Source organism: Acipenser ruthenus, unplaced genomic scaffold (genome assembly GCF_902713425.1).
Source record: "Acipenser ruthenus unplaced genomic scaffold, fAciRut3.2 maternal haplotype, whole genome shotgun sequence".
Lineage (NCBI taxonomy): Eukaryota > Metazoa > Chordata > Actinopteri > Acipenseriformes > Acipenseridae > Acipenser > Acipenser ruthenus.
Window position 1 is genome coordinate 20,395 of NW_026708144.1, and position 22,349 is coordinate 42,743.

General features: G+C 45.5%; 3 protein-coding genes across 6 annotated transcripts; all 3 read left to right on the plus strand.

The window, feature by feature from the left end:
* The first annotated feature begins 3,056 nt into the window (after positions 1–3,056).
* LOC131729797 (hyaluronan synthase 1-like) lies at positions 3,057–9,506 on the plus strand. The gene is made up of 5 exons (XM_059020008.1): positions 3,057–3,449; positions 6,035–6,448; positions 6,630–6,855; positions 7,030–7,162; positions 7,826–9,506. Exons 1-5 carry the CDS (start codon positions 3,057–3,059, stop codon positions 8,499–8,501), a joined length of 1,842 nt encoding a protein of 613 aa, XP_058875991.1. The 3' UTR covers positions 8,502–9,506.
* Positions 9,507–13,901: 4,395 nt separating this feature from the next.
* Positions 13,902–18,073, plus strand: LOC117434077 (chemerin-like receptor 1). Of its 3 annotated transcripts, XM_059020022.1 has the most exons (3): positions 13,903–14,322; positions 15,650–15,782; positions 16,309–18,073. In XM_059020022.1, exon 3 carries the CDS (start codon positions 16,339–16,341, stop codon positions 17,452–17,454), a length of 1,116 nt encoding a protein of 371 aa, XP_058876005.1. In that variant the 5' UTR covers positions 13,903–14,322; positions 15,650–15,782; positions 16,309–16,338; the 3' UTR covers positions 17,455–18,073. The 3 variants fall into 3 exon arrangements, with proteins under 3 accessions (XP_033912527.3, XP_058876005.1, XP_058876006.1); XM_034056636.3 differs by lacking the exon at positions 15,650–15,782 and having other exon boundaries at positions 13,902–14,322; XM_059020023.1 differs by lacking the exon at positions 13,903–14,322 and having other exon boundaries at positions 15,502–15,782.
* Positions 18,074–18,710: 637 nt separating this feature from the next.
* Positions 18,711–20,896, plus strand: LOC131729801 (uncharacterized). Of its 2 annotated transcripts, none has more exons than XM_059020024.1 (2): positions 18,711–18,844; positions 19,874–20,893. In XM_059020024.1, the coding sequence occupies exons 1-2, from the start codon at positions 18,836–18,838 to the stop codon at positions 20,492–20,494; spliced, it is 630 nt and encodes a 209-aa protein (XP_058876007.1). In that variant the 5' UTR covers positions 18,711–18,835; the 3' UTR covers positions 20,495–20,893. The 2 variants fall into 2 exon arrangements, with proteins under 2 accessions (XP_058876007.1, XP_058876008.1); XM_059020025.1 differs by lacking the exon at positions 18,711–18,844 and adding an exon at positions 18,851–19,768 and having other exon boundaries at positions 19,874–20,896.
* The last annotated feature ends 1,453 nt before the right edge of the window (positions 20,897–22,349 follow it).

Sequence of the window (22,349 nt, forward strand, 5' to 3'; positions counted from 1 at the left end):
TTCTTTCTTTCTTTCTTTCTTTCTGTCTTTCTCTCTCTTTCTTTCTTTATTTCGTTTTAATTCACTGGATTCCCTTCTTCTCCTGCTAGTCCGGTTCGGCTGGTTTCTTTACCCCTGATTGTTGATGGTATCAGCACGGATTGCGAGGGTTAGACACTGCCGGCTAAACCACGCGTTTTATTGACTAGACATTTAAATGGGGATTCAGGTTTTTAAAAAATAATACTTTCACAAGAAACACGAATCGAGTTTTGCGCAAACCAGGCGGAAATGATACGCGGTTTAGAAATATTTCTGCTAGTCAAATATACATATTTTCTTATTTATTTATGTTCTTATGTATTTATTGGAATTGACTTTTTTCTTGCACCGTCTAAACCGGATTCAGTCTCCCTGTTCTCGAGCGATCGATTCCCGAATCCTTTCTACATTCTGCATGCAAACCAGTGTGGAGCTGGGGATCTGGCTGCTGGTTTCAATGGGATTCAAGGGCGCTATTTGTTGTCATCTAAACATACATGTGAATGTAACAGTCAAGCGTCCTTATAGTTAGAACAAGCTGGGGTCTGATTTTCGCGGGCTCGCTGACAAGTAAAACGATGTCTTGTAGTCGGTAGATTCCTGCAGAACTCATCCGTGGTTTCAATCTCCCTGTCGCTGTAAGACAGTAGCTCGGGAGTGGCGAGGAATCCGAATAGAGCCCGGGGCCTCCAAGCTGTCATGATAAAGACCGTTCAATTACACTGTGTTGCGAGTCACGTCCGCACTGGAACCGGCTCGGCAGCAATTTATAATAGCGCCGAGAGCGTAGAGTGCCAGTGACCAACCAAACTGTTTCAACACAGACGAGTACTGGAAAGGGAGGGACAGTACGTCAATATCGGATGTTCCTGTTTCTTTTATTTAGATTTAATAACTTGTGTTTCTAAGTGTTAGGCAGCTAGCTCTATTCAAGCACTAGACCCTGATATTAATGCGATCCAGCCCTCTGAAATGTCTTTATAATATACAGCACTAGACCCTGATATTGATGCGACCCAGCCCTCTGAAATGTCTTTATAATATATAGCACCAGACCCTGATATTAATGCGATCCAGCCCTCTGAAATGTCTTTATAATATATAGCACTAGACCCTGATATTAATGCGATCCAGCCCTCTGAAATGTCTTTATAATATACAGCACTAGACCCTGATATTGATGCGATCCAGCCCTCTGAAATGTCTTTATAATATATAGCACTAGACCCTGATATTAATGCGATCCAGCCCTCTGAAATGTCTTTATAATATACAGCACTAGACCCTGATATTGATGCGATCCAGCCCTCTGAAATGTCTTTATAATATATAGCACTAGACCCTGATATTAATGCGATCCAGCCCTCTGAAATGTCTTTATAATATACAGCACTAGACCCTGCTATTGATGAGATCGAGCCCTCTGAAATGTCTTTATAATATATAGCACTAGACCCTGATATTGATGCGATCCAACCCTCTGAAATGTCTTTATAATATATAGCACTAGACCCTGATATTGATGAGATCCAGCCCTCTGAAATGTCTTTATAATATACAGGACTAGACCCTGATATTGATGTGATCCAGCCCTCTGAAATGTCTTTATAATATACAGCACTAGACCCTGATATATATTACTGGTGTATATATCTATTTGCCAGTACAGTATTACAGTACAACTGGGTCACAGAAATGCACTGGAATGTCATGACAGCGTTGGGAGTTACAATAACTCTCCTGGGGGTACAAACACTACCCACCCCCCCACTCAATACTATACAGAGTGCGACCAGCAGAACTCGTAGAGTGACTGCTGCACATCCAGCGCTATCATTTGAGATCTTATACCCCTGCACTGCCCACTCCCCCGTTAACAGCTCAAGGTGTGGTCGGGTTGGGGTCTGGTACAAATACAGCTCTTCTTTGTGGAGGGGGGCTGTTGTATTTTGTCAGGACCCCCGGACTAGTCTCTTCTTCTCCGCCACCGGAGGCTGTGTGAAAGGCAGCCATGTACACAGGGGCACCAGGTGTGGCTATCATCGACACCTCTTCGTCGACAGGTCGGCTTGTTTTTAGTTATTTTGTAATGATTTATTGGGCAGGTGCCTGCTTTATACCAGGAGACTCGCACAGATGTTACAGAGCAGTGCAGGGTTACCTTGTGAGATTCATATTTAAACACAGTGCAGTTTACAGTCTGCAAACTATACCACTGAAATACAATATGAACTAGGATGTAACCGGTTAGGATCACAGCGAGTTCTGTCTGCAGTGATGGATTAGCAGTGCAGCAGTGTGAGGATGGTGCAGCAGCTGAGGCTCCAGTCAGGTGGTGCTGAGCTCAGGTGAATCCAGTGCAGAGCAGGAGGGCTGGGTCATGACAGCTGCCAGTGCAGTCAAGACTTCATATTCATGTATAAAGAGCTGCTTATGTGTTTGTTCGGCAGCAGATGGTTTCACGAGTTGGGATTCTCCAGTACAGCCCCTTCAGTCACTGGGGGCTCCACTGAACCACGTTCACTTTCCTATCTCTGTGCTGCTTTGGCAAGTTTTGGCAAGGCAACTTCTCGAACTCCACAGAGTTCACACAAAGTCTTTTAAAATTTCTAAAAATGTAGTTCAAAAAATTGTGACCGAAGAGGATATAGGGTGCTGATATTATTTCGCTGTTTGAGTGATGGTTTTTACATGTATTATTATTATTATTATTATTATTATTATTATTATTATTATTATTATTATTATTATTAATGCTGTAGATGGTATCCCACAGTAATGTACTCTTGCATATTATTCTGACGATAACCGGCTGGTTTCACAGACCCTGATTAGCGCTAGTCTTGGACCGCTCCAATGTTAGGTAAGCTCGTCCTATATTTGTGTAATCGGGGTCTGTGAAACCAGCCCCAAATGTTATCCATCCAGCCCTGGCTGGTTTCACAGACCCTGATTAGCATTAGTCTTGAACACTGTTACCGGAGGTAAGGTGCCCCGAGAGTGGGGCTAACATGGGTCTGTGAAACCAGCCGGGAATGTTCTATATAAATGAACGAATACTAAAACGTATTCCTCTTATTCATTTCTTATGTCTTGTTTATTTCACAGTAACGGACAAAAAAGATGCATCGTGCGCAGCGCCGGTGAAAGTCCAGTGGAAGGAGAGTCCGGTCACGGTGCTGCGGCGGATCGTCACGGTCCTGTTCGCGCTGGCGGTGGCGGGCGCGGTGCTGGCGGCTTACATCGCCGGCTACCAGATCGTGTGGGACTCCTCGAAGCTCTTCTCCTTCGGGCTCTACGGGGCGTTCCTCGTCTTCCACCTCGTGGTGCAGAGCTTCTTCGCATACCTGGAGCAGCGCAAGATGAGGAGCCGGAACCTGGAGTGCAGCTACACCAAAACGGTGGCGCTCACCATCTCCGCCTATCAGGTACACCGGCACAGAGTACAGCACAGAGTATATGCACAGAGTACAGCACAGAGTACAGCACAGAGTACAGCACAGAGTATACACATGGAGTACAGCACAGAGTACAGCACAGAGTACAGCACAGAGTATACAGCACAGAGTACAGCACAGAGTACAGCACAGAGTATACAGCACAGAGTACAGCACAGAGTATAGCACAGAGTATACAGCACAGAGTACAGCACAGAGTATACACATGGAGTACAGCACAGAGTATACACACAGAGTACAGCACAGAGTACAGCACAGAGTATATGCACAGAGTACAGTACAGAGTATACACATGGAGTACAGCACAGAGTATACACACAGAGTACAGCACAGAGTACAGCACAGAGTATATGCACAGAGTACAGCACAGAGTATACACATGGAGTACAGCACAGAGTACAGCACAGAGTATATGCACAGAGTATACACACAGAGTACAGCACAGAGTATACACATGGAGTACAGCACAGAGTATACACACAGAGTACAGCACAGAGTATACACACAGAGTACAGCACAGAGTACAGCACAGAGTACAGCACAGAGTATACACATGGAGTACGGCACAGAGTATACACACAGAGTACACACAGCGTATACACACAGAGTACAGCACAGAGTATACACATGGAGTACGGCACAGACTATACACATGGAGTACGGCACAGAGTATACACTCAGAGTACACACAGAGTATACACTCAGAGTACAGCACAGAGTATACACATGGAGTACGGCACAGAGTATACACATGGAGTACGGCACAGAGTATACACTCAGAGTACACACAGAGTATACACTCAGAGTACAGCACAGAGTATACACATGGAGTACGGCACAGAGTATACACATGGAGTACGGCACAGAGTATACACTCAGAGTACACACAGAGTATACACTCAGAGTACACACAGAGTATACACTCAGAGTACACACAGAGTATACACTCAGAGTACACTCAGAGTATACACTCAGAGTACACACACTCTTTCATTATAAATCAGGCTGCTGATGTTAGAACATTGTGAGGCTATGTAGCCTACATAGATAGATTTGAAATGAAATATTTTCGTTTTCAGATATGAAACATACCCCAGAACACATGTTGTAGGTGTCTTGTTATAACACTTAGAACTGACTTATCGAGAAGAAACTCTTTGTTGTGATTTTTTTTGTTTTTTTTACAAATTAAGCCTCTTTGCATGAATTAATTCATAGGCCTTTATTTTGTGTGGTCTTGTGGTTAAAGAAAAGGGCTTCCAATCAAATCCAGGCTCACTCCCTGACTCGGGACCCTGAGCACGTCACTTCACCTCCTTGTGCTCCGTCTTTCGGGTGAGACGTAGTTGTAAGAGACTCTGCAGCTGATGCGAAGTTCACACACCCTAGTCTCTGTAAGTCGCCTTGGATGCTAAATAAACACATAATAATAATAACCAGGTGTCCACTGGGGGGCGACAGTCATCTCTGATAACTCCGCTCCCTGTGTTTTTGTAGATTTGGGTTATACGCGGAGATGTTTAGAAAGCTAGGCTGCACTATTATTGGCTTGTTGCATCCTCGTTCAGATTGTATTTCTAGTAGTATTATTATTATCTGCACTGACTGTAAACTGCACTGTGTTTAAATATGAATCTCGCATTGTAACCCTGTGTCTGAATAAAGGGGTCTGCAAAATAAATAATGATAATAATAATAATGATAATAATAATAATAATAATAATAATAATAATAATAATAATAATAATAATAATAATAATAATGAGAACGATGAGAATAATAATAATGATGATAATGATTATAATAATGATAATGATAATGATAATGATAATGATAATGATGATGATGATGATGATGATGATAAAGATAATGATGATGATGATGATGATGATAATGATGCTGATGATGCTGATGATGATGATAAAGATAAAGATAATGATGATGATGATGATGCTGATGATGCTGATGATGCTGCTGCTGATGATAGGGCAGCAGTGTGGAGTAGTGGTTAGGGCTCTGGACTCTTGACCAGAGGGTTGTGGGTTCAATCCCCAGTGGGGGACACTGCTGTTGTACCCTTGAGCAAGGTACTTTACCTAGATTGCTCCAGTAAAAACCCAACTGTATAAATGGGTAATTATATGTAAAATAATGTGATATCTGTATAATGTGAAATAATGTATAATGTGATATATTGTAAGTCGCCCTGGATAAGGGCGTCTGCTAAGAAATAAATAATAATAATAATAATAATGATGATGATGATGATAATGATGATGATGCTGCTGATGATGCTGATGATGCTGATGATGCTGATGATGATGCTGATGATGATAATGATGATGATGATGATGATGATGATGATGATGATGATGATAAAGATGATGATGATGATGATGATGATGATGATAATGATAATGATGATGATAATGATGATGATAATGATAATGATGATAATGATGATGATGATGATAATGATGATGATGATGATGATAAAGATGATGATGATGATGACGATGATGATGATGATGATGATAATATTTATGTTACTCCAGGAGGATGCAGACTACCTGCGGCAGTGCCTGCTGTCGGTGAAGAACACCAAGTACCCCTCAGACAAGCTCCGCATCATCATGGTGATCGACGGCAACAGCGCGGACGACCGCTACATGCTGGAGCTGTTCCGCGAGGTGTTCAGTGACGACGACGTGGGCTGCCTGGTCTGGCAGGAGAATTACCACACCTGGAAACCCTGGGAGCCTCCGGGCAGCGGCGAGCTCCAGCTCAGCACCGTCGAGGCGCTGGGGGAGATGTACCACGAGGTGGCGCTGGACGACCCGGGGAAGAGCGAGGTGGAGGAGCTGATCCGCAGACACCGCTGCGTGTGCATCATGCAGAAGTGGGGAGGCAAGAGGGAGGTCATGTACACCGCCTTCAAGGGGCTGGGGGACTCCGTGGACTACGTGCAGGTGAGCAGGGTGCAGGTGACCTATTTTCAAAGGTTTTTTGCTTCAGAGAACTGGAAATATATCACTTAGTTTTTTGGTTTTATCAAAGCATAGGAGTTAATTAAAGACTGGAGTACAGGCTTTGAAGATACAGCCCGATATTGACAGTTCTGACATCACAGTTGTGTCTCCCCCCCCCCAGGTCTGCGACTCGGACACCAAGCTGGACCCCTTGGCCACCCTGGAGCTGGTGAAGGTGCTGGAGTCTGACGAGCGGTACGGGGCTGTAGGGGGAGACGTGCGGATCCTCAACCTCAGCGAGTCCTACATCAGCTTCATGAGCAGCCTGCGCTACTGGATGGCCTTCAACGTGGAGCGCGCCTGCCAGTCTTTCTTCGACTGCGTGTCCTGCATCAGCGGCCCCCTGGGTAAGAATTTCACCCGCTGAGTAAAGAGTTGAGGTTCTTATCACGCATTAGAGAAGCAGCCCATCAGGACCAGCACATGTATGGTGATCCATGTGGCGTGGTGACCCCTGCGTACTGGGGTAGTGTCTCGTTCCGCCCCTAGTAATGAGCGCTGTGCTGCTGTCCTTCTTCTAGGTCTGTACAGGAACGACCTCCTGCAGCTGTTCCTCGAGTCCTGGTACAATCAGAAGTTTCTGGGAACGCACTGCACCTTCGGAGACGACAGACACCTCACCAACAGGATGCTCAGCATCGGATACGCCACCAAGTAAGAACCAGGCGAACACACAGATTCACACTGAGACTCGCTGAGACACACACACACACACACACACAACCATACTGAGAAAAACACACTGACACACACACACACACACTGACTCACTGACACACACACACACACAACCATACTGAGAAAAACACACTGACACACACGCACACACACACACAACCATACTGAGAAAAACACACTGAGACACACACACACTGACATGCTGACACACATACACACACACACACACTGACACACCTTAATGACAGACAAATCACTTTCCCTTTAAAGTAGATATATATTACTAGCACCTCTTTGTCCATACAGCAGTAAACTCACTCTCCCCGCCTCCCTCCTCTCCTCTCCTCTCCTCTCTCTCCCCTCCCCCTATCTCTCCCTCCTCTCCTCTTCTCAATCTCTCCCTCCTCTCCTCTCTCTCCTCCCCCTCTCCCTCCTCTTCTCTCTATCTCCTCTCTCCCCTCCCCTTCTCTCTCGCTCTCTCTCCCTCTCCCCCTCTCTCTCTCTCTCCCCTCCCCCTCTCTCTCTCTCTCCCTCTCCTCTCTCCCCTCCTCTCCCCCTCTCTCTCCCTCTCCCCCTCTCTCTCCTCTCTCCCTCCCCTCTCCCCCTCTCTCTCCTCTCGCTCCCTCTCCCTCGTTCCAGGTACACCAGTCTTTCCCGGTGCTACTCCGAGACCCCCGGCCAGTTCCTGCGCTGGCTCAACCAGCAGATCCGCTGGACCAAGTCCTACTTCCGGGAGTGGCTCTACAACGCCCTCTGGTGGCACAAGCACCACCTGTGGATGACGTACGAGTGCGTGGTGGCCGGCGTCTTCCCCTTCTTCGTGACGGCCACTGTGCTGGAGCTCTTCTACAAGGGGGGCCTGTGGGACATCCTGTGGATCCTGCTGGTCATCCAGATCATCGGGCTGGGCAAGGCTCTGTACGCCTGCTGGCTGCGCGGGAACCCGGTCATGGTGTTCATGTCCCTCTACTCCGTGCTCTACATGACCAGCCTGCTGCCCACCAAGTACTTCGCCATGCTCACCATGACCAAGAGCAGCTGGGGCACCTCGGGGAGGAAGAAGATCGTGGGGAACTACATGCCGCTGCTGCCCTTGTCCCTGTGGTGGGGCGCCCTGCTGGCCGGCCTGGGCTACACGGTGTACAAGGACTGCCAGCAGGACTGGACCCTGCCGGACATGCAGAGAGAGGCTCTCTACCTCATCTGCGGCTCGGCCGCCTACGTCGCCTACTGGCTCCTCATGGGGGCGCTCTACTGGTTCTGGATCCGCGGGGTCTGTGGGAAGTACCAGACCCTGGAGGAGGAGCACATGTGAGCGGATCCAGGATTGTAGGATTCCGGGACAGGATGTGTGTGTGTGTGTGAGTGTGTGTAAATAAAGTGTGAAAACTACAATTCCCACAATGCACTGTTTTGAAGTCTTCCTGACCAGCTTTGCTGAAACGTTTCGGAAATTTGAAATGAGCCAACGCATTTCTGGATTTTGTCTGAGAGAGTTTCGTTGAAATCTTTAAATTTCGTAGAAAATCATTTGTTTTACCTCTCGAACCGAACCTGGAGAACATTCTTCGAGACTGATAACCGGAGTGTTGTGAAACTCAAAAAGCCACGACGCGTCACCACGTGTCAAATGAGCTAAGATAAGACGGGCCTCCAAACCACAACCCCTGAGGAGAAATCCTAATAAAAGAATTAAAAAGAGAGTGTGGGTGAGGTAATGCGTCTGTTTGGGGAGCACTGTGTGCGGTTGTGATGTGACTCAGCCCAGGGTGAACTGTGTTGAAAGCAGATATTTCTCAGTTGTAGCAGAAATGTGTTAAGCAGAAGTGACAAAAAATAAGTAAAAATAGAGGATCTTGAATCTAGTACATTTCCATTGTGAAATATCCGGCTACGTCATTACAAAAAAACAAGAACTTCATGTTCTTAATTTTTTTTTTTTTCTAAGCGTTTTAATTTTAACGTATTGTACAGAATAGAAGCGCACCCCCCTGTGAGCGGCTTTTACTGGTGTGTGGTAAAAATGAGATTAGATTGGAAAACCATGAGGAGATTTTTAGTTCTGTTTTTTATTCCAATTTTATGAATTATTATTATTATTATTATTATTATTATTATTATTATTATTATTATTATTTAAATAAATGCTCTCTTTGTTCAAACTGCCTTTTTGTTTTCGTTCTTTCACATTTTACAATTAAACTATTTTGAATCTCTTAATTTCAGTTTTATTACATTTTCTATTGGACTATTTTCAGTATAATGGTTTAATTGTGTGTGTGTGGGGGTGTGTCAGTGTGTCAATGTGTCTCAGTGTGTGTGTGTGTGTGTGTGTCAGTGTGTGTGTGTGTGTGTGTGTTTGTCAGTGTGTCAGTGTGTCTCAGTCTGTGTGTGTGTGTGTGTGTCAGTGTGTGTGTGTGTGTCAGTGTGTTTCAGTGTGTGTGTGTGTGTGTGTGTGTGTGTATCAGTGTTTCTCAGTCTGTGTGTGTGTCAGTGTGTTTCAGTGTGTGTGTGTGCGTGCGTGCGTGTGTATCAGTGTGTCTCAGTCTGTGTGCGTGTCAGTGTGTCTCAGTGTGTGTGTGTGTATCAGTGTGTCTCAGTCTGTGTGTGTGTGTGTGTCAGTGTGTCTCAGTGTGTGTGCGTGCGTGCGTGTGCGTGCGTGTGCGTGTGTACCTTCACGATGTTGCTCCAAACACACAGTTATTTACAGGGAGTCGTTTCAGCCAGCCCTGCTAATTGAGAGAGCTCTGATAACAGGGAGCTGGCCTCAGTGCGGTTCTGTGCAGAGTGACTCAGCAGAGAGGGACTAGGAAACCGCTGGGACACCACTGGAGGTGTCATTCAAACCACATCCTGCGCGACTGAGCAAACAACGACCAAGTGAAAAAATACCATGCACCGAGACAGAGAGCCCCCGTGAGCATGCCTGAGAGCTCGATAGAGCAGCCACGGTGAGCTTTAAAATGACTTCACTCTATAGAGAGTGCTGCACAACTGTTCATCCAGAGCTGTATGGTAACACCCTGCTGTTTGATCTCTCTAAGAGAACATAAGAGCATAAGAAAGTTTACAAACGAGAGGAGGCCATTCAGCCCATCTTGCTCGTTTGGTTGTTAGTAGCTTATTGATCCCAGAATCTCATCAAGCAGCTTCTTGAAGGATCCCAGGGTGTCAGCTTCAACAACATTACTGGGGAGTTGGTTCCAGACACTCACAATTCTCTGTGTAAAAAAAGTGCCTCCTATTTTGTGTTCTGAATGCCTCTCTATCTAATCTCCATTTGTGAACCCTGGTCCTTGTTTCTTTTTTCAGGTCAAAGAAGTCCCCTGGGTCGACATTGTCTATACCTTTTAGGATTTTGAATGTTTGAATCAGATCACCGCGTAGTCTTCTTTGTTCAAGACTGAACAGATTCAATTCTTTTAGCCTGTCTGCATACGACGTGCCTTTTAAACCCGGGATAATTCTGTCGGGTTGCCCCCTGCCTGACCCTGCAGTGATAACCGTGCCTCTCTGTGCTGTGTGCTTCAATACGCTATGCTGTGGCCGCGGCTAAGTGCTGATGCAGTAAGCATTCACAAGGGACAGCACTCAGGCACACGCAGGCAGGAAAGACCTCATCTGCAGCCCGAGCTGAGGCTACAAGTGGATGTGGGCTCTTCCTTTCCCGGCTGACCATATCCTCTGTGGAATATGTGCGCAGCTGTGAGATTGTGCTGAGTGGAGTGCGGTGGGAGAACAACAATGAAAGTGCACTTAATACCACACAGAAAGCCAGGCCCGTGGTCAGCATGGTGGGGTGTTTTGAATTGCTTCTTCAAAGTGTTTGCAATGACTAACAGAATGTACAGCTATGACGTAGATACACAATATTGTGAATTATGAGGCAATGTTACACCCAAACGCAGTGATAACCAGCTCCAGCATCGTGGGTGAAGCCTCTTGTGGGATGACTTTCAATAGCAGTGTGGAATAGTGGTTAGGGCTGTGGACTCTTGACCGGAGGGTCGTGGGTTCAATCCCAGGTGGGGGACACTGCTGCTGTACCCTTGAGCAAGGTACTTTACCTAGATTGCTCCAGTAAAAACCCAACTGTATAAATGGTGAATTGTATGTAAAAATAATGTGATATCTTGTAACAATTGTAAGTCGCCCTGAATAAGGGCGTCTGCTAAGAAATAAATAATAATAATAATAATAATAATAATAATAATAATAATAATAGTGTTTTAAGCTGTTGTTTGTTGATACTAAAAAGATCATTATTATTTATTTCTTAGCAGATGCCCTTATCCAGGGCGACTTACAATTGTTACAAAACATCACAGTATAAAGTATCACATTACAAAATACCACGATACAAAGTATCACATTTCAGAATAACACATTGTAAAACGTTTACATTGTAAAGTGTAACATTACAGATAAGAGCAGTTGTACAGTACAATAAAATCTGTATCAAAAGATAAAATTCAAATCAGAGCAAAACACAGAGAATACTAGTTAATAATTGAATGTTAAAGCGTGTTCGACTAAGAGCAGCTGACTTGTATTTAAAATATTTGTTACACAAGTAAAGCCCATTAAGAGCACACAGTGAGTACGATGAATGGATGAGAAGGATTTCAAATAAGAGCCGTTACAAAAAAATAACCTGAATGCGGATACCTGTACGAGTGAACTCAAGCACAAGATACAGGAGGTAGTTATAATTGAGAGCGGTAGTGGAACACGGCGAGGTATGGAGCGGTTCAGTGTGAACACAAGCTGGTGCAAGTACTGGTGCAACTGGGAGCCATCGAGTCCAGTCCAGTGGAGAGCTGTGTAGCTTTACAGAGGCTGTCTGAACAGGTGAGTCCTGAGGAGGAGCCGGAAGGGGCGGAGCGGTTCTGAGAACGCTGCGTGCGTCACAGCTGGATAAGCAGGTAAAGGGAATGGAATCGCTCTGTTAATGCGGATTCCCTCTCCCGTGTTACATCTGGGGCGCAGATGCTGTTACTCAGCGGGTTTGTTCAATAGGGCGGGCGCTCGAAAGCCCCTTAAAAACCGCGTCAGCATTTTTAAAAACCGCTAGGCAGGGAGGCAGTGGTGGGGTGGCTTGTGAAACCCCTGATACAGATAGCTGGTCTTGCAAAAACACAGCGGTGAGGCAAGAGCGGTAACCAGCGAGGGCTGCTCGTTTTTATACCGTGACTCACGTAACCGAGGTGGAGTCGGAGTTGTTATATCGACACTGAATGAGCACACGGGTTTCTGCGCTGCTGCATGGTCTCAGCGCATTGCAGTATATCTCTTTCGGACTGTAGCTTGTGATAAAGGGATGTGGGCAGTTATTAATCAGTTGCCTCAGTACCAGTAAACGATGCCACAAACAGGGTGTGTCGCAACCGGCGCTGACCGTGCGTTATATCAGTGAACCGCTTCTCTGCGGTTTGGTGATGCTGTGCTCGCACGCCTCATGCAGCTCGGTGTGTTTTCAACAGGGTAAACATGCTGTTTAGATGCCTGAAGATATATATATATATATATAAAGTCGTTTTCTGTCTGGCTGGTTAAATGATACACGTTTCCCAAAATAAATTTGCACAGTAAAATGCCAGTGCTCGGGTGAAACGGGTAGTGTGCTTTTCCTCAAAACACATTTCGCAATTTGATTGATGGCTTTACTCAAAGACTAAAGAAGCTGTCTGTTTTTCTGTTTCGTTCTTTCCTTGGTTGGTATTTTCCATTTCGTAATTTGAGCAAAATAATTTGCTGTGAGACAAAAATACTCTTTTTGATCGTTTGTAAATGCTCAGATCGCGAATGTTCTGGTTTTTTTTTTAATCGATGATTGCCCCGATCCTATAAATATCTTGCAGATACATTGATAGATAAAGTGCTCGATGCTCGGCACCTGTTTTAGGAAAAAGCTTTGCTGTGAATTCATCTCTCAAAAAAATTAATTAAATAAAATGATTAATATCCTTTCATCCAGGGGAAGGTCGAGGGCTATCTTTGGATCCAAAATGTTGACCTCAGGGGTACTTTACTGAGGAACTCCACCGCTGGATCACAATAGCCGTGTATCTCAAATAAGGCTGCCGTTCCTCGAGTTGTTAGAATGAAGTATTGAAATATTGAATTTCCCTTTTAAACTTTTTGTGTACATTTAAAAAAAAAAAAAAACTTTTCTTTCATATATATATACACGCACACATACACACACACACATACACAGAGGGGTACACGCACACACACGCACACACACACAGAGGGGTACACGCACACACACGCACACACACACAGAGGGGTACACGCACACACACACACACACATACACAGAGGGGTACACGCACACACACGCACACACACACAGAGGGGTACACGCACACACACGCACACACACACAAAGGGGTACACGCACACACACGCACACACACACAAAGGGGTACACGCACACACACGCACACACACACAAAGGGGTACACGCACACACACGCACACACACACAAAGGGGTACACGCACACACACGCACACACACACAGAGGGGTACACGCACACACACGCACACACACACAAAGGGGTACACGCACACACACGCACACACACACACAGAGGGGTACACGCACACACACGCACACACACACACAGAGGGGTACACGCACACACACGCACACACACACACACAGAGGGGTACACGCACACACACACACACACACACAGAGGGGTACACGCACACACACAGGGGCACACACACACACACAGAGGGGTACACGCACACACACAGGGGTACACGCACACACACACACGCACACACACAGGGGTACACGCACACACACGCACACGCACACACACACAGGGGTACACGCACACACACGCACACACACACACACTTCAGAAGAGCCGAGTTGTGCAGCTCAATGTGCAGCGCATGGACGGGACCTCCACACGCATGTTTTGCAGCAGGAAGGAAGGCCGGTGTGTTTGTCCCGCGTGTCGGGCGGGGCTGGTGTCGCTCCTCTCACAGTATAAATGCGCCCGCCTGTCTGCTGGTATGCCGCGCCGAGGCTGTGTGATCTCCAGCGCCACTGCAGCCCCGTTACCCGGAGCAAGGACTGGAAACTCTCTGAGAGTCCCACACAAGTCGACAAAGGTCATTATTATTATTATTATTATTATTATTATTATTATTATTATTATTATTATTATTATTATTATTATTATTAATAGAACCTATTTTAAAATGAGGAATACCGCAAATGTATTTTATCATATTGTATTAGAATGTAGTTTTAGTTCATGATCCATCTTTGTCTATCTATCTATCTATCTATCTATCTATCTATCTATCTATCTATCTATCTATCTATCTATCTATCTATCTAATTGTCTCTAATTTTAAATATATATTCATATATACTTTAGTACTTCAAAAGACGCATGTTAACTAACAGTAGTTGTAGACAGATTACTCCATAGATTATATATATATATATATATATATATATATATATATATATATATATATATATATATATATATATATATATATATATATAGTAAACTAGTTGTATATATATTAAATATATTAATCTGTAAACTGTTAAAAATATCAATCATTCAATCTTTAGTTTTATTTAGAGAGAGAGAGAGAGAGAGAGAGAGAGAGAGAGAGAGAGAGAGAGAGAGAGAGAGAGAGAGAGAGAGAGAGAGAGAGAGAAAATATCAACAACACAACAGATATCAGTCTTAAAGAGCATGGAAAGCGAGAGAACAGGCGGGTCTTGAGAGCTGATTTGAAGCGAGCGACGGTGGGAGCAGCGCGCAGGGCGGCTTGCGGGCAGGGACACAGCGGGTCAGCAGGTTGAGGAGGTGCGCGGGGACCTGTGTGATGAAGGGCGTGGCAGGAGAGAAGGAGAGTTTTGAAAATAATCCTGAACTTTACAGGTAGTAAAGTCTCATCAGAGACTGCAGGCTTCGGCAGAAACGAAAACCATGAAAAACAATTTCTGTCTTTTTTAAATGGGCTCTCTCTTACTGAGATAGATAGATAGATAGATAGATAGATAGATAGATAGATAGATAGATAGATAGATAGATAGATAGATAGATAGACAGACAGATAGATAGATAGATAGATTGATTGATTGATTGATTGATTGATTTAATAAGCGAAAACAATGCTATTTATCCAAGGAGGCAGAGCATAAAACTAATTACAGGAAATATATATATATATATATATATATATATATATATATATATATATATATATATATATATATATATATATATATATATTTAAAAACAACAAAAAAAATCCTATAGATTTAATATTTATTGAGTAATTGATGAACCAAAAAAAGTTGCAGTACTCATTTCTTAGTACAAAACAATATAAAAGCACTTTTTCATCCTGAGGCTTTGTAGATGTGCGTGCCTGAGTAAAAACACAAACACTGTCTCATTTTAAATGATAGGTTTTCATTCCCCGATGACATGGTGTCCTGTCTGCTGACCAGCCCGTTTAAATTGTTACACTGTGAACAACAGCACAGCGTCGTACGGCAGCATTGAGGGTGACGTCATCTGTGTTTAACAGCCATACAGCTTGTGAGTCTTGAGCTGGACACGTGCACCCTCTTGTTCTTAGCAAACCACACCAGGTGTTTTATACACAACAGCAGCAGCATAAAACCATATTATTATTATTATTATTATTATTATTATTATTATTATTATTATTATTATTATTATTATTATTTATTTCTTAGCAGATGCCCTTATCCAGGGCGACTTACAATTGTTGCAAGATATCACATTATTTTAACCCATACAATTCCCCATTTATACAGTTGGGTTTTTAGTGGAGCAATCTAGGTAAAGTACCTTGCTCAAGGGTACAGCAGCAGTGTCCCCCACCTGGGATTGAACCCACGACCCTCCGGTCAAGAGTCCAGAGCCCTGACCGCTACTCCACACTGAGTTTCTTCATTTCTTTAAGTTTATTCTCTTATATATATATATGTATAAAATGTAGCCAGTATCACCCAGTGTTCCTTCCTTCAACTTAAGAAAGCTTACTTCATCAAAACTGTGAAAAAAAAATAATATTTGTATTTTTCTGTTCTTCCTTTAGCATCTCCGTTTACAAAAAAAAAAAAAAGTCATGGAAAACAGTTCCGAGCTTTTCCCTACGGTCTCGTCAGGAAACACGTCCGACCCGAACGGAACGCAGGACTACGAGGACTACGAGGACTACGAGGACGAGCACGCGGACCTGCGCGCCTCGCTGAACGTCATGTCCATGGTCGTGTACTCCGTGGCCTTCCTCCTGGGCACCACGGGCAACGGCCTGGTCATCTGGATCACCGGCTTCAAGATGAAGAAGACCGTCAACACCGTGTGGTTCCTCAACCTGGCCGTCGCCGACTTCGTCTTCACTGCCTTCCTGCCCCTCAGCATCACCTACACTGCCCTGGGTTTCCACTGGCCGTTCGGGAGGTTCCTGTGCAAGCTCAACAGCACCGTGGCGTTCCTCAACATGTTCGCCAGCGTCTACATCCTGGCGGTCATTAGCTTGGACCGCTGCGTGGCCGTGGTCCGCCCCGTGTGGGCGCAGAACCACCGCACCCCCAGGCTGGCCTCGCTCGTCAGCCTGGGGGCCTGGCTCCTGGCGCTGCTGCTGAGCTCCCCTTATTTCGTCTTCAGGGACACGGCCCCCGCGTATCACGACGAGACCGTGGTCAACTGCTTCAACAACTTTGCCTTCTCAGACGACTACCAGACTCCGGCCGTGGTGCAGCTGCGGGTGGCGAGGCACCAGGCGATGGTCCTGGCCCGCTTCCTGCTGGGCTTCGTCTTGCCCTTCGCTGTCATCGTGTCCTGCTACGCCGTGATCGCGGCGCGGCTGCGGAGGAACCGGCTGACCCGCTCCAGCAAACCCTTCAAGGTCATCGCCGTGGTGATCGTCGCCTTCTTCCTCTGCTGGGCCCCCTACCATGCCTTCTCGCTGGTGGAGATGGTCAATCACGTGACTGGGCAGCGCAGCGCCACCCTGGGTCACCTGACCGCCGTCGGCATCCCCATAGCCAGCAGCCTGGCTTACCTGAACAGCTGCCTGAACCCGGTACTCTACGTCTTCATGGGCCAGGACTTCAAGGAGAAGGTGAAGAAGTCCATCCTGGCCGTGCTGGAGAACGCCTTCAGCGAGGACTCCGGCCAAACTGCGCTCGGCAGCAACAGCAGGAGCAAATCAAAATCCACCTTGGAGGCGGAGGTCTGACGCGGGCGACGCATTGCACGCCCCCCGAGGAAGAGCCAAGAGGCTTCAGCCAGCGCAGAACAAGTTCCATTAACGCTGGGCACTCCCTCCAGCGTGCTGCTGCAGAGTTCTCTCAAACGTGCAGCGCGTCGAACGGAGACCCGCGCCACAACGGATAACGGCGTGTATGAAAACCCATGCTAGTTTCACTCGTAAAAACGATGTTTCTTTCAATGCTCCCCGTTCGAGAGAGCGCCGTGTAGCCAATGGAAGGAAGGACAGGCAGAAGCTAGGAAACTCGGACCAGCACAGATTCACCTCATGCTAATTTACTCACATTTTATGGTTAAGTTACAGAAATATATATATAGCTTTGGGGGCATCCGTATAAGGTTCTCATGCATTTGCTTGCTAGTCTTCCATATAGATAGATAGATAGATAGATAGATAGATAGATAGATAGATAGATAGATAGATAGATAGATAGATAGGGTGAAGTAATATAACAGATTAGGCATTTTAAAACTAAGCTATTATATTTAACTTTGACATTTTTCTTGTATTTTTTTTTTAACTGTGTTTCCTGCCATTGTTTTGCATGATGAGTTCTTATTAAAATCTTCACAAGACAAAGGGCTCTGGTGTGATTCTTTTTATTATTATTATTATTATTATTATTATTATTATTTATTTATTTATTTATTTATTTATTTATTTATTTATTTTAAAGGTAAAGAGTTTTGTTTAATATCATACCCAAAACATTTTGGCAAATGAAAATAGGTACGCTATAGTAGTAGCAGTAGTGTAAGGTTAGAGCAAATTGAAGATATTTGTTTTTGGTTTTAAAAAAAAAAGCCTGCTGCAGTCGGGAAGGCCTCTGTCTTTCACAGTTTATATAAACAGCCTTTACAAGCAAGATTTATTTATCAATACACACTTTTGGGCATTTTCCAAAAATACACAACTCCCGTACTTCATCGAGGTAATAATACCTGTCTTTACCTTGACACGGATTTTGTACGTGTGGGTCGGTTGCTAAGGACTGAAAAAGTGGTCGCCAGGGTTACAGTGCACGTTGCTAGGATACGTTTAACCTGTCCCTCTCTATATTTTTTTATTTTTTTTACCGTTAAAAAGACAAGTATTGAAACCTGGGTATTTGAAGCGGTCTAACAAACTCACCGCGTGAAGAATTTAATTATTTATTTCTATTTTTTTTACACGTTGCTAGGTTACATCTCATGGGGGGGAAATGAATTTGCATAAAGCGGCTGTGTTGAGCACGCCTTGCTGTGTCCCTCTCGGTTTCCGTAGCTGGTACGGACCGGAGTTTGACCGACATTCCGCTTTGGAAAGGAAAAAAGTTTATGAGTCAAATCACAACAGCGCTGCGAGTCGGATGATGGAGGTACCGTTCATTTTAAAGCTTATCTTCATCGAACTCGTTTTCGTCTTCATAATGCATAGAGTTTTCCAGTTTGGTGCACCGCGACTTAAGCTTTTTAATAATTTAAGATGAAGTAATTCCTAACCGCAGCAGCAGCACGCACACACGCACACGCACACGCACACGCTCAGCGGTACGGAGACGCCACATTTCACCTTTCCAAACCGACTGCACAGCCAGAGCCGGGGCGCTGGGTTTAACGGGTGCAGCTGAAACACAGCAGCCCGGTGGTGCCGGTACTTAGCACTACAGCACGCTGGCTCTCTGCATGCACTGATCACGGAACGAGGCGACAAGAAGCCATTCCTGCAGTCGTGTCGATTTAAACATTTCCTGCCTTTATTATTGTGATGTTAGGGGGGTGGGGGGCGCGCAAGGCTTGGGAGTTTTGCAGCACATTTTGACTTACCGTGTGTTTGTGTGTGTGTGTGTGTGTGTGTTAGTGTTACACTCATCCGTGAAGCACTTCTAGAAAGAAAATCACAAAATGCAATTCAAGATTTCTAAACGATCCGAACAGCAGTATTTCTAAACGCTGGCGCCAGTCGGATGATGATGATGATGAGGAGGAGGAGGGAGTGGCACTTAACAATAAAAACAACCACGTCCTCCCAGCCCAGCCAGAGATGCACAAGCAAAGACGTCATGACCACGCCCCCAGTTTACATGACATCATTCAAACAGCCTGGAACGAGCCGCGCTGGCACCCCCCTGTCGAATCAACGCATCTTGCTTCTCAAAGTGGAATGAAAGCTGCTGAATAATGTGACGTTAACAGATTGAATTGCACACCGCCTTGTAGTAGTTTTCCATCTGCTTCACGCCAGAAATTGAATAATGTGACATTTCAAAATCTAACATGAAATACTACTATTACAGATTCCGGTAGGAGACTTTTGCAATGCCATTTTGTGTTCTAATGCGTGTGTTCTAAGTTCCGTGTTCTAAGCTCCGTGTTCTAAGCTGTGTGTTCTCTTGCTGCGTTTGCAGATCCTGAGCACAGAGAAGCTGATGGCCTTCATCGCCACGCTCAGAGTGCACCCCTTCATCAAGACCCCAGATAAACCGAGCAGCCCACAGGAGGGGGGGCCGGTGGAGGAGAGGCTTGGAGCCTCTGTGGGGGTCTCCATCGGGGGCGGTGCCACGGAGTCCCCCGGGACAGGGCTGCTGGTGGAACCCCTGACCAGCAGGGTCCCCGAGCATGGCCAGCCGAGGGAGAAAGCAGCCGCGGGGGAGCCGGGAGCCGGTGCCCTGGAGGGTGTTTCCGACGGGAGCAGCCGACGCCTGGAGAGCTCGCCCCCCGCGGGGTGCGCAGAGGAGCCCCGGGGGGTCGTTTCGGAAGGGGCGCGCAGACCCAGGAGAGGGGAGAGGAGAAGGGCAGGAGGGAACTTGCTGGCGGAACGGCGCGGTGAGGCGGAAGAGGTTTGGGATCCGGTGGGGATCTCCAGGGGCGCGGGGAGGGCGCCCCCAGACATCCAGACTGAGATGAGGCACCCCAAACCCCAGCTCCCGTCACCCCGCTACAGGTGTGTGGAGTGCGGGACAGGATTCAGAGAGGAGACGGCTCTCCATGGACATTACATTCAGCACGCCAGAGGGGAACTGGGTTAGCATTTCAAAGAATTTAAAAAAACAGGATGTAAACTCACATGCTGTCAAAACTTTCTGAATCAACAGGGGGAAAAACAAAACATTTTTTCAACAGCTGCCGCATCCACGAGTTTTATGCGCCGTTGCGAAACAAACTTTCACGTGTTATTTTGAGTTTTTTCCTGTTTTTTTGACTGCCATCATCTCCCTGCTATTTCAGTCTTCTGTGTAACTGTGTTATGATGACTCACTCGGATTCTGTGAACCACAAAAATAAATAAATAAATAAATAAAACAAAAGCCTAAATGAAATGTGTCAAATTACATCAATATAGACAGCTGGGTTGTGATTATTATTTTTCAAAGAAAAATGCATTTGCGGTATCATGGGTTAGCGCAGCGTACACTGCGCTGTGCGTGTGTGTGTGTGTGTGTGTGTTGAGGGAGAGGGAGGGGGAGTCCTGTCATCTGCACTGTGTAATCTTGCCCATCCCTTCATAAACACCAGCGCGTGCCAACGCGCTATCTCACACAGAAGTGTTTTTATTGATTTGCTAATTACAGAGGCACGGGAGCGTTTCCAATGTAATCACACTGTGTTTGGACTCAGGAAGCTGCCGTCACTAAGGGGGAGTTCCGTGGACCGCCCCCCCCATTGTTGGGTCACTTTGGAACCCAATTCAGAATTCCGGAACACCTTTCCCAGAGTAATGTTCTAGACAGAACAGTTTCTGATGCGGTTTACAATTGAGACTTTGTGTGTGAGTTTCACATCTTTTAATACACGCCTCACTCCACTCTGTTCCAATCTGTCTTTGTTTTTAAGTGCCTGTGGACAGATTGAGAAGAACATGACATGATCTGTGCGCTGCCGTGAGCGCCGGTCAATGCAATCCGCTAGATTAGGCTGCCACCTTGTGGCTTTAAGCCAGCATTGCATGCCCACTCCCAACCCTCTCTATACCCCAACCCCACTCCCAACCCAGTCCCACTTTTAAGGTTGAGGAACTCTTATGAAACCAATCAGACTTTCATTTCATGTTCACAGAAGCACGGAGACAAGAAATCAGTTAAATATTTTTATACAAAAATAACAGTAACTGAACGCGAGCCCAGTTGAGCAGCACCTGCAGTTGAAATGAGAAACACAGACAAACACATTGTGCTTGCCCGCCCCTCCCCCTCCACACACACACACAAACAAAAATACATGTGCTTAATTTAAATGTGCCATGTTGTTTTTTTAATAATATGAAAAATAATTACTATATAAATGTGTGTGTGTGTGTTTTTACATCCACTATGAAGTATATTGCTTATAATAATGATCAGGAGCCAGCAGTTTGATGATGTTAAATGAAATACATTACAGCTGTATGAACCACTCCTACTAATAAACCTACAGACTCCTCCGGAGAGACTTACTCCTGCTGAGTAAGACTCGGGGAATTCAGAGCAGGGTTAGTGTACCAGGAGCCTCCCTGCTCAAACTCCCACTGCCTGCCTGTCCCTGGCCATGCAGTGAAAACACAGAGGAGCGAGGCCAGCGAGAAATCAGGGTTAGAAATGGGTTGGGGTGGAGAACTTAACACAACGCCCACAGAGCGCTGTTTGTGTTGAGTCATGTGCTTCTGCGTGCGAAGAGCAGGCCGCCCGTGAAAACTATTCATAAAAATAACAATATATATATATATATATATATATATATATATATATATATACACACTAAAATGAAGACAAATAAAATATTTACAGTGTCACAGGTTTTTAGTTTGTCCTTTTTCTTAAGAAGTGCTAATAGTGGGGGGGGTGGGGGGGCGCCGTGCCTAATGCAGCTGGGGGGGGTGTGGGGGGGTAAAACAGGTTCGAGATCCAC

Coding starts and splice junctions, on each gene's coding strand:
- LOC131729797 (XM_059020008.1), top strand. CDS start 3,057: ATGTTCTATATAAATGAACGAATACTAAAACGTATTCCTCTTATTCAT. Junction 3,450..6,034: donor TCACCATCTCCGCCTATCAG/GTACACCGGCAC, acceptor ATGTTACTCCAG/GAGGATGCAGACTACCTGCG. Junction 7,163..7,825: donor AGCATCGGATACGCCACCAA/GTAAGAACCAGG, acceptor CCCTCGTTCCAG/GTACACCAGTCTTTCCCGGT.
- LOC117434077 (XM_034056636.3), top strand. CDS start 14,101: ATGGACGGGACCTCCACACGCATGTTTTGCAGCAGGAAGGAAGGCCGG. Junction 14,323..16,308: donor TCCCACACAAGTCGACAAAG/GTCATTATTATT, acceptor TTCTTCCTTTAG/CATCTCCGTTTACAAAAAAA.